The sequence below is a fragment of the Mustela nivalis genome (genome assembly GCF_964662115.1).
Source record: "Mustela nivalis genome assembly, chromosome: 6".
NCBI classification, from domain to species: domain Eukaryota; kingdom Metazoa; phylum Chordata; class Mammalia; order Carnivora; family Mustelidae; genus Mustela; species Mustela nivalis.
The window spans coordinates 119,233,517-119,250,580 of NC_139025.1; the positions used below are offsets into that span (position 1 = coordinate 119,233,517).

Consider the following 17,064-nt stretch of genomic DNA (forward strand, 5'->3'; position numbering starts at 1 on the left):
CTGTGAGATCTGTATATTTAAATTTAGTGTCTTCTACAATGTCAAGTTTAAATTCTTCACCACCAAACTGCAATTTGGTCTGTTGTGCTCTAACCAAACCAAAAGCATTTTTTTCTTTTGACTTAACATAACTTTTATGTGAAATGACATGGGGCGTGAAATGAACATTTAGTCTGGTAATAAACATAGCTGTGTGGCTTCAGTTTCCTCAGCTTTAAAATATAGAGAATATATACCTTTTGGATGATTGCTCAGAAGAATAAATGAGAATGATGCTTATAAAATGCCTAAAGTGGGGACATTTTTGTTTCAACACTTCCTTCTTACCTCCTACCTTGTTTTAGAGCTCTTTATGAAACACATGACATCTGAGGACCTTTGTCTGGGTGTAGGTTCTCAAAAACCAGGAATGAATTATTATGTAGGGAGATGCCAGGTGTTGAAAGCAGATAGATTACTCTCTCTTCTTCAGTCTTACTATATTAATTTAATTGGCAAAGGTTTTTTTTTCAGAGAGCAAAGAAATTTAGCTCTTCCCTTATCTTGATTATTTAAAAGAAAAAGTTTGTGCATTTAAATTAATGATTTCTGTACTTTTTCCCGTGATTGCTTTCAGTTTGTATATTATAGTCAAAATGAATACAAATTATTGAATGTTTTCATGTGAGGGACACTAAGTACTTTAAACTTTACGTACCTTCCCATTTAACCTTTATAGCTACTTTATAAAATATCGTTCCTATTTATAGGTATGAAACTGTAGTTTAAACCAGTTAAAGTAATATACTCAAGGTCACAAAGCTAGGAAGTAATAGCTTCGTGAACCTTTGCCACCCATCCCCAAAGTGTAGTGCAGCCATTAACATTTTAAATTTCACAGGACCGGGGGCACCCAAGGGGTTCAGTTGGGTAAGCCACTGCTTTCGGCTCAGGTCATGATCCCGGAATCCCAGGATCAAGTCCATCAGGCTCCCAGCTCCGCAGGGAATCTGCTTCTCCCTCTGACCTTACCCCTCTCATGTTCTCTCTCACTCTCTCTCTTAATAAATAAAATCTTAAAAAAAAAAAATTCACATGACCAGTTCTTTTTTAAATAAAGGAATTCTGAATGTTTTTGTCCTACAAGAAATAGCTGGCATTCATATTTAGTCCTAGGATAAGACATTGGTGCATTTTCATTTTTAGAGAAATCCCAACATGGAAAAGAACTGAAACTAGTTGCATGCAGGTGAACGTGTTCTTTCTCAGTTTCTTAATATGTAAAGTAGACCTTCAGTATAACATTCTTGCTTAAGAGTCTGACTAATGAAACCCTGTTTTAGTTGATAGGGTAAAATGGCAAGGGCCTTCTAGTATTTTCAAAAATTGATGGTGATACTATATCCCTATAATAATAGCTAAAATTAAAAAAGAATTAAGGAATGGCCAAAATCAGGAACACTGACAACATTTGGTGTTGTCACAAGGATGTGAAGCAGTAGGAACTCTTACTCCTTGCTCATGGGAATGCAAAATGGTACAGTCACTTTTGAAGACAGTCTGGCAGAGTCTTAGAAAACTGAACATGATTTTTACCATGTATTCCAGCAGTTGCAGTCTTTGGTATACCCACATGAATTGAAGACTTATGTCTAGACAATCACCTCCATACAGATGTTTAGAGCAACTTTACTCATAATTACGATACCTTGGAAGGAACCAGGGTATCCTTCAGTAGGTGAATGGATAAACCGTTATATCCCAACAATATGGGATGTATTCCCTGCTAAAAAAAGAAGTGAGCTGGGGCACCTGGGTGGCTCTGGGGTCTGGAAGCCTCTGCCTTCGGCTCAGGTCATGATCCCAGGGTCCTGGGATCGAGCCCCGCATCGGGCTCTCTGCTCGGCAGATAGCCTGCTTCCTTCTCTCTCTCTGCCTGCTTCTCTGCCTACTTGTGATCTCTGTCTGTTAAATAAAGAAATAAAATCTTTAAAAAAAAAAGTGCGTTATCAAACCATGAAAAGACATGGGGGAACTTTAAATCCATATTACTAAGTGAAAGAAGCCAATCCGATGAAAAAGCTACACAGCTGTAGATTTCCAACTATGTCACTTTCTGGAAAAGGCAAAACTATGGAGACATCAAAAAGATCAGTGCCCGCCAGGGTGGGGTGGAGGGATAAATATGCAGAGGACAGAGGATTTTTAGGGCAATGAACATACTCTGTATGATACCATAATGATGGATAGGTGTTGTTACACATTTTCCAAACCCATTTAGTGTACAGCACCAAAGGTGAACCTTAAGGTGTGATTTATGGATTTCACTGGTAATGATGTGTCAGTGTAGGTTTATCAGTTTAAAAAAACATACTGTCTGGTGAGGGATATTGATAATACTGTGTTGTGGCAGCAGTTATATGGGAAATCTCTGTACCTTTCTCTCAACTTTTCTGTGAATCTAAAAATGCTCTAAAAAATAAAATCCTAAAGAGAAAAAAATTAATAGTTTAAAAAATCAGTGTAGGGATGTCTGGGTGGCTCAGTGGGTTAAAGCCTCTGCCTTTGGCTTAGGCCATGGTCCCAGGGTCCTGGGATCGAGACCCACATCGGGCTCTCTGCTCCATGGGGAATCTGCTTCCTCCTCTCTCTCTCTATCTATATGCGTCTCTGCCTACTTATGATCTCTGCCTGTCAAATAAATCTTTAAAAAATCAGTGTAGTTTGAGATAGATTTAGGCTATTGTAGGAACCATGGTAATCTAGACATGTTGGTTAGACATATTTTTTTTTTCAGATGATAAGAAACAGTAAATGAGCCAGACTTGTCCCCCATTTTATATTTCTGTTGAAACTTCATAATCCTCAAATTAATTAAACATCTTTGTTTCTTTATGTTGAGTTGTGATTTGTTTTTATAATCTCATTGTAAACTTTCCTTTCTGGTTTATATATCTCAAATCTTTAGTTATCTGACTTTGTAGATTCTGGTAAACAGCAATTTTTATGTTGCAGGGTGCAGTCTCTGGGTCTGTGCAAGCTTCAGATAGACTTATGAAAGAGCTCAGGGACATATACAGATCACAGAGTTATAAAGCAGGTAAGGACCTCTGGATCTCTACTCTGTTGTCCTTATGCTGTTTTCAAAATTTCAGATAGTAAACTTTAGTTCTAATATAACTGGATAGAAACAGAGACGGTTATTAACTTTATTTTAGAGAAGTGAAATGCAGATTTAATCAAGTTATTAACAGATGTGGAAGGTAAAATAGGATGAGTTTACTTGTTCTTTGGGTTTTTGAAAATTGTTTTTATGGATACCTCATGATTTTTTTATCTTCTTGATAACAGGGATTAACTCATGATTTTTAGATTCTGGGAAAAGTATGAGTTATATCTGCTTTGAAAAGTAAATAAGATACATATATTTTTGTATGAACAAAGAACTGTTGCCAAGTTGATTTTTATTATTTTTCCTTATTTTTTAAAAACAAAATCAACTTTTATTGTATTGGTAGTTATAGTATCACTTCAAAAATACGTGTTTTTTTTTTTAATTTATTTCAAAGTTTGACTTTGAGTGTTCTTTCTTAATAAGACTTAAATATTGTGAAACCTCTCTAATTAAAGTAAAATTCCCTCTTATTGTCAGATTCTAACTGTACTAAAATAAGGGAAAGAGCCAAATTTTAATATATTTGAAAAGGCACCTTTGTGATCCACTCAGTAATTCTGAGTGACCAAATCTAAACCATTAGAATCTACTTAAAATAAAAAGCAAAAAAATTTTCTGCTTTCGAGTGCAAGGTAAGCCAAACTTGATTCTGAATTATTAGAAGTTTTGGCATCCTGTTTTTCATATTAGAAGTCTAAAAGTTTATCTGTAGAAACCTCATCAAGTGCAGTTATATATTTAAATATGGGTTTACTTTTAAATGTTAAATAATTACTTGCTTGTTATAGCATTGTTGGTAGTAGCAAAAAATTAAAAATTAATAATTAGATATAGGTGGAATTGTTTAAATTATGGTATATCCATAAATAAATTGCCATAGAGTTATTAAAAAGATTGACAATAGTCTTCCTATCTACTAAATTGGAAAGATGCCCTGGAAAGTTGAAGGAAGGTTATAAAACTCTGTGGAGGGATTCCATTTTTATAGAAATATTTGCATATGCATAAAAGAGAAGTGTTAAAGTACATAGGATTTTGCGTAATTTTTTCCCCTCCTACGCACAGTTTCTCAACTCATTAAAGAATCGTCTTCATCGATGGCTTTATATAGCTTAGTTCTGTGTTTTAATAGCAAAATTTCTAGATGTTGATGGTTACTTAGTGTGTTCATTTATACTGAAGTAGTAGTTATAAGATCAAATAAAGAATAATCTAGAGGCCCCTGGGGGGCTCAGTTGGTTAACCGTCTGACACTTGATTTTGGTGAGCCAGAATGAACTCTAGGTAATAGGATTGAGTCCCACATCAGGCTCCAGGCCCAGCTTGGAATTTCCTCTCTTTCCCTCTGCCTTCCCCCAACCCCTCTCTTTAAAAAAAAAAAAAAAGGAAAAAAGTAATCTGCGTTTCTATATCTTTACAGGGATTTATTCAGTGGAACTCATAAATGACAGTTTATATGACTGGCATGTTAAACTGCAGAAGTAAGTGACTCTTAGATGTTTACCCAGTCTTTGTAATGATAGACTATCACAATGGAAATTTTTGCTCCCTACTTTGATACCTTATATGGTATGGTTTTTACTTAGAACTTTAGACTATGTTTCTATAGAAATAGTTCTCAGATTGTTAAAATAAGCTGTTTCTTGGGCTTAAATAAGTCAGAAAGAGGAAAAGAAGGACCAGCTGTGGGATAAACTGGCTCATGGAGTTAGTGAGATAATTTGGAACTACAGAAACAAAAGTGTGCTTAATAACCTGATTGGCCATGATAACTAGTTTATATTTGGAATGAGGAACTTAAGTAGGCCTGAATATGTAGAGTAGTTATAGACAGATTTAGATTTTGTTAGTGATTTCACTTTTTCTGGTCTTGTCTGTGATAAATTTCTCTCCTTGAATCCCTTGGCTAGTATTATAGTTTTAGAGACATTTTCTTTTTGAGTTCTTGAGAAAATATATGTGCATATGACTTTCCTTTAGAATGGCTGCTAACTTCGAATCCCTTATGGGAATGGATGTAAAATCCTGTGACCTTTTTGGACATTTAATCCCAAGGAGTCGGAGGCTATTGCGATTTATTTACCCAGGGACCATAGAGCAATGTTATGTTTGAAACTTACCCAAGGGACTCTGTTTTAGCTCTTGAACTGGTTCATTTTTCTGGTTAGTAAGAAAAAAATCTCTTGATTTTTTAATTTGAATTGTTTTTTACTTTGTAATTCTTAGGGTTGATCCTGATAGTCCTTTGCACAGTGATCTTCAGATCTTAAAAGAAAAAGAAGGCATAGAATATATTTTGCTTAACTTCTCTTTTAAGGTAAGAAAATGTTAAGCGGATTCCATATGTTTCTAATGGGAATGTATATTTTTATATTGCTTTGGAAAACAATTTGTTGTTACTTGGTCAAGTAGAAGGTATTCATTCCCAGTGGTTCAGGAATTCTCTACATAGTGTATACCCCACAGGAAATGAGTACTTAAGTACACCAGGAGACCTATCTAAAACTGTTCAGAGCAGTGTTATTTATAATAGCACCAAAGAGAAAATAACCGAAGTGTCCATTAGAATGGAGAATTGTGGTGTTCATATAAAAACGAAAAGGTGGAAAATGTGGGTGAATCTTAAACACAGTGTTGAGCTGAAGAAACCAGATCCCAAAACATGTTTCTACAATTTCTTTTATATAGAGCTCAAAAATAGGTGAAACTAAATTTATATTGTTTAGGGCGTGCATCTCAGTGGAAGCTGTATCCCCACTAGTCAGGTGAAAACTGGTCCTTGGAGTGAAAAAATTCTTATATATTACAATGGTCTATGGCTCTTTAAGGGACCACATTACGTAAACAGTTAATGCATTATGTCTGTGTTAGAGATAGATGAAAAAAAATTTCTAAAATACTTCTTTTTTTAAAAAATTTTTTAAAGATTTTATTTATTTATTTGACTGAGAGAGATCACAAGGAGGCAGAGCAGCAGGCAGAGAGAGAGAGGAAAGCAGGCTCCCTGCTGAGCAGAGAGACTGACACGGGGCTTGGTCCCAGGAACCTGAGATCATGACCTGAGCTGAAGGCAGACGATCAACCAACTGAGCCAGCCAGGTGCCCCGAATTTCTGAACTATTTCTAAAAAGCTTTCTTAGTAGAGCAAAAATGGAAAGGCTGAGAAACACAGATTTATGGATCCAAACCTGGGTAGGTTCAAGCAAAGCAAAGGCATGGTTTCCATAAGTTGAGGAGAGGGTGTACATCTAGGTGAGAGGGAGGGAGTTGTGAACTCTGAAAGGGACATCTGGGGATTTCTTGGAAACTGGCTGTAGTCTGATTCTTGACCAGAGTGCTGGTTACATGGATGCATATTTTAGAATATATAATGGTTTACCTTTATATTTTATGTACTTTTCTGAATTTATAGGTTATATTTAATAGTTTTTATTTTATTTTATTTATTCATTTATGACTGAGAGAGATAGCCAGAGAGGGAACACAAGCACAGGGAGCTGGAGAGGGAGAAGCAGTCTCCCGGATACGGGGCTGGATCCCAGGACTGTGATCATGACCTGAGCCGAAAGCAGACGCTTAAGGACTGAGTCAACCAGGGGCCCCTTAATAGTTTTTTTTGAATGTTAAGAGTAAAGGTTGAAAAATAACGATGGTATTTTGATAAAATGCAATGATGTAATATGAAATGAGGATAAATGTATTCCTCTTAAAACTCTTGTTTCAAAAAAAAAAAAAAGCAGGTGTTTCTAAGGAGTTTTGTATTTGAATTATATGGAACTTCTTTTTGCTGTGTTCTTTTAAATTGGGAAGAAAAAAATTATGTAGCAATTGCCTTACAGATACATCTATTTTTTTCTATTTTAGTTAGGTACATGTCAGTGCATTAGGGACTCTGGAAGGCTTGAGGACATGGAGGGATCTAAAATATAATCCTGTTTTTCAAGAGCCTGCAGTTTTTCTTGGGGAGAAGTCTGTGATGAAGTCTATACTGCTTCAGAGACCATGATGAAGAGTCTGGGATTTTAACTTTTATACAGTAAAGAACCAGTAGAGGTTTTTAGGTAGGGGCATAATTGATTATCTTTTTTTAAAACAATAATTATGTCTCAGCATCAGAATAGAGTTTGGATAAGATAGATTTCTGAGACTAGTTGGGGCTTTGATTTTGATCTGGGCAAGGAGTAATGTGCTGGAATACATGAGAGTAGACAGATATGAGGGGTTTTTAAGGAAAAAAGCAAAGACATGAAAGAATATACTTTAAAAAAGGCTAATTTTCTGAAAACTTTTTACTTAGCTTTTGTGTGTATATATTTTTGTTTGTTGATATATTCTTATTTATGATTGGACTTTGTTCAAATAACAAAAATGTCAAATGTCTGTATTTTCCCTATATTTCATTATTGTAGAAACTTTTGTGGTTGTCATTTGGGTTGTCTTCCTAGAGAGTGAGTCTAGTATATATTTACTGAAGTTGCTAATGTGACTGTATTTTTACTGATTCATATGGTGAAAAACCAGGATAGTAGCTTAAAAAAAAAAAAAAATATATATATATATATATATGGAATGTTTTAACTCAGCAGTCTTAACAGTTTTATTAAATCATATACCCATTTGTCCAATACCAAGCCTAAGAAATAGAACCTTACACCTGAAACTGATGTAAATTATGTCAGTTATACTAAAAAAAAGTAGGGTCTATTTCTTTTTTTCCCATCAGGGCCTTTGAAAGCCCCCTGTGTGTCCCTTCCCTCTCACTTTCTTCTCAAGAGGTATCTTTAAGGGAATATGAAATCTTGACCAGGAAACTGAAAGACTTGTGGCTGCGCTTAATGTTTTCATGATATTTTCCTACTCTAGGCAGAACTTCAGGGAGGGGATGATCTGGGAGGTAAATGGCTGAAATTCTGTTGCATTTATCTTTCTGGAACATGACTCCTGATACCAGAAAGAAGGGCCATTGCTAGGGCTGGAATATTTCTTAAGAGGGCTGAGAAAAATATGATTGCTCTGAACTAAGTGACCTTGGCAAACTGAACTACCAACTTATTAAGTATCAGGATTCACAGAATTGGAGGATAGCAGATATGAGTCAGAACAGTGATTTACAGGAAGGAGCATGAACAGTATTTATGGCCTCAGATGTGCATGGTGACAACTTGAAAGTCATGAGTAGTAAGAAAATGGAACCCGAGATACAGTATAACACAAGGTTGGGGATAGGGGCAGGAGGGAATGGAGACCTATTAGATTCATCAGCAGCCTGGAAACTGTATTATGCTATGCTCTTACGGAAATGGTGGTCTGGTTTTTCAAGCCGTGTCTGAATTACTGAACTGAATTCTGAGGTAGTATTTTTTTAATTTTATTTTTTATTTATTTTCAGCATAACAGTATTCATTATTTTTGCACCACACCCAATGCTCCATGCAATCTGTGCCCTCTATAATACCCACCACCTGGTACCCCAACCTCCTACCCCCTGCCACTTCAGATTGTTTTTCAGAGTCCATAGTCTCTGATGGTTCACCTCCCCTTCCAATTTCCCCCAACTCTGAGGTAGTATTTTAAAAAGGGTTTAGACAACTTGGGTTCATTTAGAAAATAGTGGCAAGGATTTGAAAGAGATTTCCATGTCCTCTGGTAGCTGGTTAAATTTTAGATTTAGAGAGAAGAACATAGGGGTTCATGAGAGCTTGTTTTTAACTATTCAAAGGGCTGTGTATGTGTATGTGTATGTGTATGTTTTTTTTAGATTATTTATTATTATTATCATTATTATTATTGTTATTTTCTTTTTTTTTTTTTTTGAGAGAGAGAGAGTGAGCAAACACAAGCTAGGGGAGCAGCAGTGGGAGAGGGAGAAACAGACTCCCTGCTGAGCAGGGAGCCTGATATGGGGGCTTGATCCCAGGACTGTGGAATCATGACCTGAGCTGAAGGCAGACGCTTAACTGACTGAGCCACCCAAGTGCCCCTCGTTCTTGTTTTTGATTAACACAAAGCATGATATGAAAACTAGTAAGTCAGACTTTAAAGAAGCAATTTTCAGCTCAGTATAAAGGAAGTGATAGCTATGTAGAGTCATTCAGTGAGTTTTTCAAGAGTAGAATGTTCCTCATTATTAAACTTTTCTTGAGAGGCAGAGATGTTGAATTAAAAACTTCATGATATCCTTGTAAACCTTGAGATTCTCAGTTTCTGCATTAGTGTACCCAGATAACTCAAATGTCTTTTTTTTAAAAAAATATTTTATTTATTTATTTGACAGAGAGAGAGAGAGATATCACAAGTAGGCAGAGAGGCAGGCAGAGAGAGGGGGGAAGCAGGCTCCCTGCTGAGCAGAGAGCCCCATGTGGGGCTCGATCCCAGGACCCTGAGATCATGACCTGAGCCGAAGGCAGAGGCTTAACCCACTGAACCACCCAGGTGCCCCTCAAATGTCTGTTTTAACAGTCATCCTCATCCTCCCCACGATAACCCTTAAAGGAACTCTTATTTCTATAAAATATTAATGACTGAGTTCCTTGGTGCAGTTTATGTTTATTGAGCAGAGTCTCTAGGTTTTGATGTGGAGGAGTTACTCTGAAGAATTACTTAAAATGAAGGTAGTTCTCCTGGTCGTATAATCAATTTAAAAAGGCTTATCTTTTGGGATCACATATTTAAAGATCTAAAGAGTAGGAGATTAAATGAAGTTGTACTTTACTAAGCTTTGCATCTATACCCTTAATTATATCTGTTAAGTAGCTCACCTTTTATCTACAGTTTATTTGAAAGTAGGTTTAGTAATTGTCATTAAGTTGGCATCTTGTGTGGGTAGGTTCTCCCTTGCAGTAGAAATCTAAGATTATCTGATTTAACCATCAGAAGTATGCTTTTTATCTGCCTTTCCTGTTAGAATTGCATTTTCATAGTTTATATGTTCTTTAGAATCTTATTTGAGGATGGGTGGAAGTAGGAAGTTAAAGTAAGTTACTGGAATTAGCTGCTTATTCTTCTGGTTCAAACTATATTTTTGTGTTTATTGGAAATAAGTGGATGAGACAGATATTTGTTTACCTCCCTTAGCCTCAGATTCGTTTGAGACAATTAGTTCTTCCTTTTTATTTGACCACAGATATTGAAGGTAATTTCTCTTAGACTTCCTGCCATGTCTTTATTAGAGGCAGTGTGCTTTTTTCTTACCCAACTGCTGTAGGGAAATGAGGGGCAGCCTTCTTGGCTTCCTGACCACCAAGAGACAAACCTCTAATGCTCTTGGCCACCTTGGCTACCATTGTTGATTTAGTTCATAAAAAGAAAAATCTCTGTTCTTCAGGGAATCTTCTTCTAGGACTGAGGATTTGAAAAAGAGAATTGTTCTTGGTAGCCTGAGAATTAGTTGAGGTTTCTTTTCTCTTCTCTTCATATGTTTTTATCAAGTCTGATGATCTTTGTCTTTTAATTAGAACAGTTAGTCTATTTGCATTTAATATTATTTGACATTTGGATTTCAATCCCATCTCCTAAGTGCTTTTTACTTTTCTTGTTATTCCATTTTCCTTTTTCTCATATTTTGGATTTTTTTAATTGTTCCAGTTTCTCACCTCTTTTAGCTTAGTACTTGGGTGTTCTCTTATTCTTCTTAACTGCCTAGCAGCTACAGTGTATATCCTTGTCAAAGTGTAATGTAAATTTAATTTGTATTTTACCTTTTCCTCATCAATGAGAAGACTTAGAATGTGGATTCCCTGTCAAATAATGTGCTTTCATGCATTTTCTGTACTTACCTAGAAGCTATACATCATTGTTCAGTAATTAGTCAGTATTCAGTCACAATTGCATATTTGTTCTTTTCATGGTCTTTATTCTTCATATTTCCATCTAGAGTCCTATTTCTTCTGTCTGAAGAATATTCTTTATTTCCTTTAGCTTGGATCTCCTGACAAGAAAACAACTTTATTGTGAAATCATTTTTTTGAAAGTATCTGAATTGGGTATAGATTTTTAGGTTAGAAATTTCTTTTAGCAACTCAAAAACTTACCATTCCCTCACTGGGGCTTCCATTATTTTTGTTGAAATATTCATAGTGCCTACACCTTGTGATGTCTTTCAATTTTGGAAAATTCTCAAGACATTCTCTTTAAATATTGCTTCAGTCCCATTCTCTTATGTCATTTTAGGACTCTATATATGATAAGCCTTTCTAATACATTCCCCTGTGTCTTGTCATTTTCTGCATTTTCTACCTTTTTCTTTTGGCTTCATTCTGGATGTCTTTTTGGCCTATTTTCCTGTACACTGAATTTCTCTTCCACTAAGTCTCTACTTGTGGTTCAGTTCGTCTGTTAAGTTAGTGATTTCAGTCATTACATTTCTAAGTTTCAGAATTTCTGTATGGTTCATTTTTATAATTTTAGTCCTTTGCCAGGGTTTTCAATCTTGTCTTTTCTTTGCTTGTACATATTCAGCATAGCTATTTTAAAAGCTATGTCTGCTAACTCTATTTAATCTTGTAATCTTGCTTACAGTTTTTGTGTCATTTGTTTCTCATTTCCTGGACATGTTTGTCTTAAGTCTTGTGTAACTGCCTATTTTTAGGAATAGACATTTTAAGTGAAAAATTAGCTAATTTTGGAAGCCTTAGATGGTATTCTTCTCCAGAGAGGGTTTATATTTGTCCTTGTCTGTCTTGGGCACTAGCAGTCCAGGGTCAGTGAATCCAGTCAGGGATTTAGGTGTTGTAAAGTTGGACTTCATTCCTTGTCAGTTAGGTCAATTTGTCATTTGTCCTTCAGGGTCCCAACCTAAAGTGTGGGAGACTTGTCAAGGCCTCTCCTTGGTGGACCCCAGCTCCAATTTTTACCTCCCCAGCCCTGTAAGTGTGAGTCTGTGTTCTACTGAGCTTCTTGACTTCTTACCTTCCTCTTCTGTAATTGAAAGAAAACCTAAGGTTTGGGGGTTGGTGGAGAGGCCTGGCTCTCTCTGGGATTCTCTTTTTCTTCCTGATCTTAGCTCTGTAATTGTTAAATTTTAAAAAAAATTGTTAAAATTGTTAAATTCTATCCACCTCTTCTAATTGTCAACCAGAGGATTGCTCTAAGTTACCTAGTGTATCATTATTGGAATGGTCCCTATATATAGTTTTATTGGAAATGGAACACCCCTTCATATTTTTTATAACTGTTTGGCCGTGATTTTTTTTTTCTTTTTTTTTTTCTTTCTTTCTTTCCTTTTTTTTTTTTTTTTTTTTTGCTGTGGTTTTTACTTCATTTTATTTTTGGTACTATTTTTACTTTTATGACCCTCATCATCAGATAATAAATGCACACATTCTTTGTAGACTATTTTAAAATCTTTGAAATAATATAGTATTAAGGGGTTTCTTCAAATTAGTTAAACTTTCCCATTTGCATTTTAGGATAACTTTCCATTTGATCCTCCATTTGTTCGAGTGGTGTTACCTGTTCTCTCAGGAGGGTAAGTTTAAGTAACTATTTTTTTTGATAGTGTATGTAAGAACCATTTGGAGGATTAGTTAAGTGCTGGGAGGCCTAGAATGCTCAGCTTTACCCCAGGGTTACTGATTCACTCAGTCTGGGTGGGAAAAGCTGAGAATATGCATTTCTACAATTCTAAGATGGTCTCAGGTGAAGCCGATATTGCTCATATGGGAACCATCATTTGAGAACTGTTATGTTGTTTATCAGTAGAAGTTTTTAATGTCCCCTATTTGTATACATTTCATCATAAAAAATCAAATGTTTTTCAAATATAAATTGTGACTGATGGCTTAGAGAAATATTTGAGAATGATTCTCACAAGCCTATGATCCCTGGAATCATCACAGAAAAATCTCATGGGCTCCTTCTCCCTGCTCATTGCATTGCTACAATGCAAGGTGGATAGAATTCTTATAGAAGAGTTGTATGAAATTGTGCTGACAATATCTTATCATTATGTTGACAGGGTTTTTTGTTGTTTTGTGTTAATTTTCTTTTTTCCTGGTAAGCAAGCTATTAGCTTGTTCAGGAACAGGAAAATACAGGAAAGAGAATGTTTTAGAAAGAAACATGGGTAAGCAAGCTATTAGCTTGTTCAGGAACAGGAAAATACAGGAAAGAGAATGTTTTAGAAAGAAACACGGGTAACAGTAGAAGATAGATTGTGTTCACAAAGCCTGGAAGAATGCAAGACTAGTTAATAGGTGAGGCCCTGTCTTGGGGCACCAGAATGTCTCACTGGATTGAGTGTTGGACTTGAATTCAGCTCAGGTCATGATTTCAGGTCATAAGATCAAGCTCTGCCTTTGGCTCTGTATGCACTCAACGCAGAGTTTGCTTTTTCTCTCCCTCTCCCCCAACCCTGCTTACGTAGGCTGCCCTCTTTCTCTCTCTCTCTCTCTCTCTCTCGCAAATAAATCAATCTTTAAAAAAAAAAGAGAGAGAGAGTTGATGGCCCTGTCTTAGAGTGAAGAGAAGACAATCTAAATTGGTACAGCGGGAATGGAAATATGAATGGAAGGGGTAATGTGAAGCAGAATCAGAGTGACTTGGTCTTCACAGTCAACTATTAAGTGATGAGGAGGATTTACTGGCTAGCTTGGGAAGAACTAAAAAATGTGAAGGACTGATAAAACAGAGTTTTGCAATCTCAGACTCAGGCTAGAGCTTAACCACTGAGTGACTCTGATCAGATTATTGAGCAGTTTTTGTCCCGTGTATTTTATATTCTCCATCTTCTAGCTATTATTCTTCTATTCCTTATCATAGCCATACCTTTTTTAAAAAAATAATAGCTTCATTGTGGTACAGTTCACATACGCCAAAACTCACCCTATGAAAGTACAGTTCAGTGTTTTTTTTCATATATTCATAGAGTTTTGTAACCATTGCTGCTATCCAATTTCAGAACATTTTCCTCATTCCCCAAAAGAAACCCTATACCCATTAGCAGTCATTCGTCCTTCCTCCTCAAACTCCCCACCCCACTGACAACCACTAATTTCCTTTCTGTCTCTAAGGATTTTCCTGCTTTTGTATATTTCATGTACATGTGAAGTGGAAATTAATATAATTTCATGTAAGTGGAACAATATGAAATGTAGCCTTCTGTGGCTGGCTTCTTTCACTTAGCAAAATGTTTTTAAAGTTCATGTATATTGTAACATATATTAATACTTCCATTTTATGGATGAATATTCCATTGTATGGCTAAACCACATTTTATTTATTTGTGGACATTTATTATTTCTGCCTCTATCATGTATAATGCTGCTATGAACATTCACATGCATGTTTTTATCTGCATGGATATCTTAATTTCTCTTTCATATATATCTGTGTGGAATTAGTAGGTCCTCTGGCAACTGTTGAACTTTTTGATGAAATGCCTGACTCTTTTCCAAGGTGGCTGCACCATTTATACTCTTACAGCAGTGTTTATGTAATCACACTCTTCACTTCTTATTCACTCTTCAGCCACTGTCCCCTGGCATTAGCAGTTAATATTCCTCCCAAACCACTGTTGCCAACAGGGATTTCCATGTTGGTAAAACCAGGTGTCCCTTTTCTGGCTTTATTATATTTGATTATCTGATTTCTCAGCAAGATCAAAACACTTTTCTCTTGGCCACTGGCTGCATCCTCTCAGTCTCTTTAGCTGGTACCTCCTTGTTCACCTAACTTCTACATGTTGGAGTTCTTCAGAATTTGATACTAGGTCCTTTTTCTTTTCTCTTCCTTCCATTCCTGTGGCTTTTTTTTTTTTAATTGAATTTTTTTAGAAAATTGTATGTTCACATGCAGTTGTAAGAAATTAAGTAAAGATTCCTTATATACTTCGCCAGTATAATGTTTTACAAAACTGTAGTGTAATATCACAATGAGAGTGTGATAAAATCCATAGAACTTAGATTTTCCCAGTTTTTCTTATAACTCATTTGTGTATATGTATGAAGTTCTGCATAACTTGATCACCTGTGTAGGTTTGTGTATCCACCACCACAGTGAAGATACTGAATCTCCAAATACATAGGAATCCTCCTTCTTGTCTTCTCAAACCATGCCCATCTCCTCTTAAACACCCAATTCCCCTAACTCCTGGCAACCGCTAATCTTTCCTGCATTTTTTAAAAGAATTATTTATTTATTTATTTATTTATTTATTTATTTATTTATTTGACAGACAGAGATCACAAGTAGGCAGAAAGGCAGGCAGAGAGAGGAAGGGAAGCAGGGTCCCCGCTGAGGAGAGAGCCCGACGCGGGGCTCGATCCAGGACCCCGAGATCATGACCTGAGCCGAAGGCAGCGGCTTAACCCACTGAGCCACCCAGGCGCCTCTCTTTCCTGCATTTTTAATGTTTTATCATTTCAAAAAGCATAGCTACATAAATGGGATCCCACATTTTGGGTTCTAACTTCTAGGAATTAGTATTTTTAACTCATCCTGATTTCTGGAGATTCATCTACTTATATGACTAGTTTGTTCATTTTTATTCTGTGGTGTACCACATACTACAGTTTAACCAGACACTTCTTGAAGGACTTCCAGCCTGATTCTAGTGTTTGGTTATTACAAATAAAGCTGTGAGTGCTTCTATACATATTTTTGTATAAATGTGTTTTGCTTTCTCATGTGTTTTGCTTTTGCATGTCCAGGATTACAGTGGCTGAGTCCTATAGTTATTGTAGCGTATTGAATTATTAAAGAAATTGTTAAACTGTTTTCCGTAGTGGCTTACCATTTTATATTCCAACAAGGAATGTATAAGTGATTTAGTTTCTCTACATTCAGCACTTGGTTATTCCATTTGTTTTTATTTTAGCCATTCTGATTAGTGATACCTCACTGTGGTTCCCTTTTTTTAAAAAAAAAAATAGCATTATTAGGCTATCTAGAATCAACTTTTTTTTTTATTAACCTATAATGTATTATTTGTTTCAGGGGTACAAGTTTGTACCAACCTCCTTCACTCTAGGAACCCTCAGTTTGTTTCCTGAGATTAAGAGTCTCTTGTGGTTTGTCTCCCTCTCTAGTTTCTTCTTATTTCATTTTTTCCTTTCTTCCCCTATTATCCTCTGCCATGTTTCTCAAATTCCACATATCAGTGAGATTGCATGATAATTTTCTCTGATTGACTTACTTTGCTTAGCATAATGCCCTCTAGTTCTACCCTAATCATTACAAATGGCAGGATTTTATTTTTTATGGCTGCATAATATTCCATTGTGTAGGTCCCTGGGTATACACAATATGTGAGCCACCCAGGCACCCCATTCAGGGACATTAATACCCCCCTCACCGCAATGGACAGATCATCTAAGCAAAAGATCGACAAGGAAATAGAGCTTTAAATGACACACTGGACTAGATAGACTTTACAGACAGATTCAGACCATTCCTTCCCAAAGCTATAGAACATATATTCTTCTCTAGCACACATGGAACATTCTCCTCACTGGATCACATCCTGGGTCACAAATCAGGTCTCAACCAGTATCAGAAGATGGGGATTATTCTCTGCATATTTTCGGACCACAATGCTTTGAAAGTGAAGCTCAGTCATAAGAGGAATGTTGGAAATAACTCTGATACACGGAGGCCAAAGAGCATCCTACTAAAGAATGAATGGGTCAACCAGACAATTAAAGGAGAATTTTTAAAATTCATGGGAACAAATGAAAATGAAAACACAACTCTTCAAAAGCCTTTGGGATGCAGTAAAAGAGGTCTGAAGGTTGAGGAATATAGCACTTAAAGCCTTTCTCAAGAAATAAGAAAGGTCTCAAGTACAAACTTAACCCTACACCTAACGGAGCTGGAGAAAGAACAGCAAATAAAGCCTAAACCAACTAGAAGAGAAATAATAAAAATCAGAAAAGAAATCAATCAAATAGAAACCAAAAGAACAGCAGAACGGA

The 17,064-nt window shown here is 36.1% G+C and overlaps 1 protein-coding gene across 6 annotated transcripts in view; it reads left to right on the top strand.

Annotated features, from left to right (window-relative positions):
* The window catches only part of UBE2Q2 (ubiquitin conjugating enzyme E2 Q2), a 73,308-nt gene that overhangs the window by 27,089 nt on the left and 29,155 nt on the right, over positions 1–17,064 (top strand). For 3 of the 6 annotated variants that reach the window (XM_082736001.1, XM_082736002.1, XM_082736003.1), the window contains 4 exons: positions 2,995–3,079; positions 4,575–4,635; positions 5,381–5,471; positions 12,562–12,620. In XM_082736001.1, the coding sequence (XP_082592127.1) occupies positions 2,995–3,079; positions 4,575–4,635; positions 5,381–5,471; positions 12,562–12,620 (296 nt within the window). Of the gene's footprint in view, positions 1–2,994; positions 3,080–4,574; positions 4,636–5,380; positions 5,472–11,938; positions 12,019–12,561; positions 12,621–17,064 lie in introns of all 6 variants that reach the window. The other 3 variants (XR_014313093.1, XR_014313094.1, XM_082736004.1) reach the window with 2 other exon arrangements.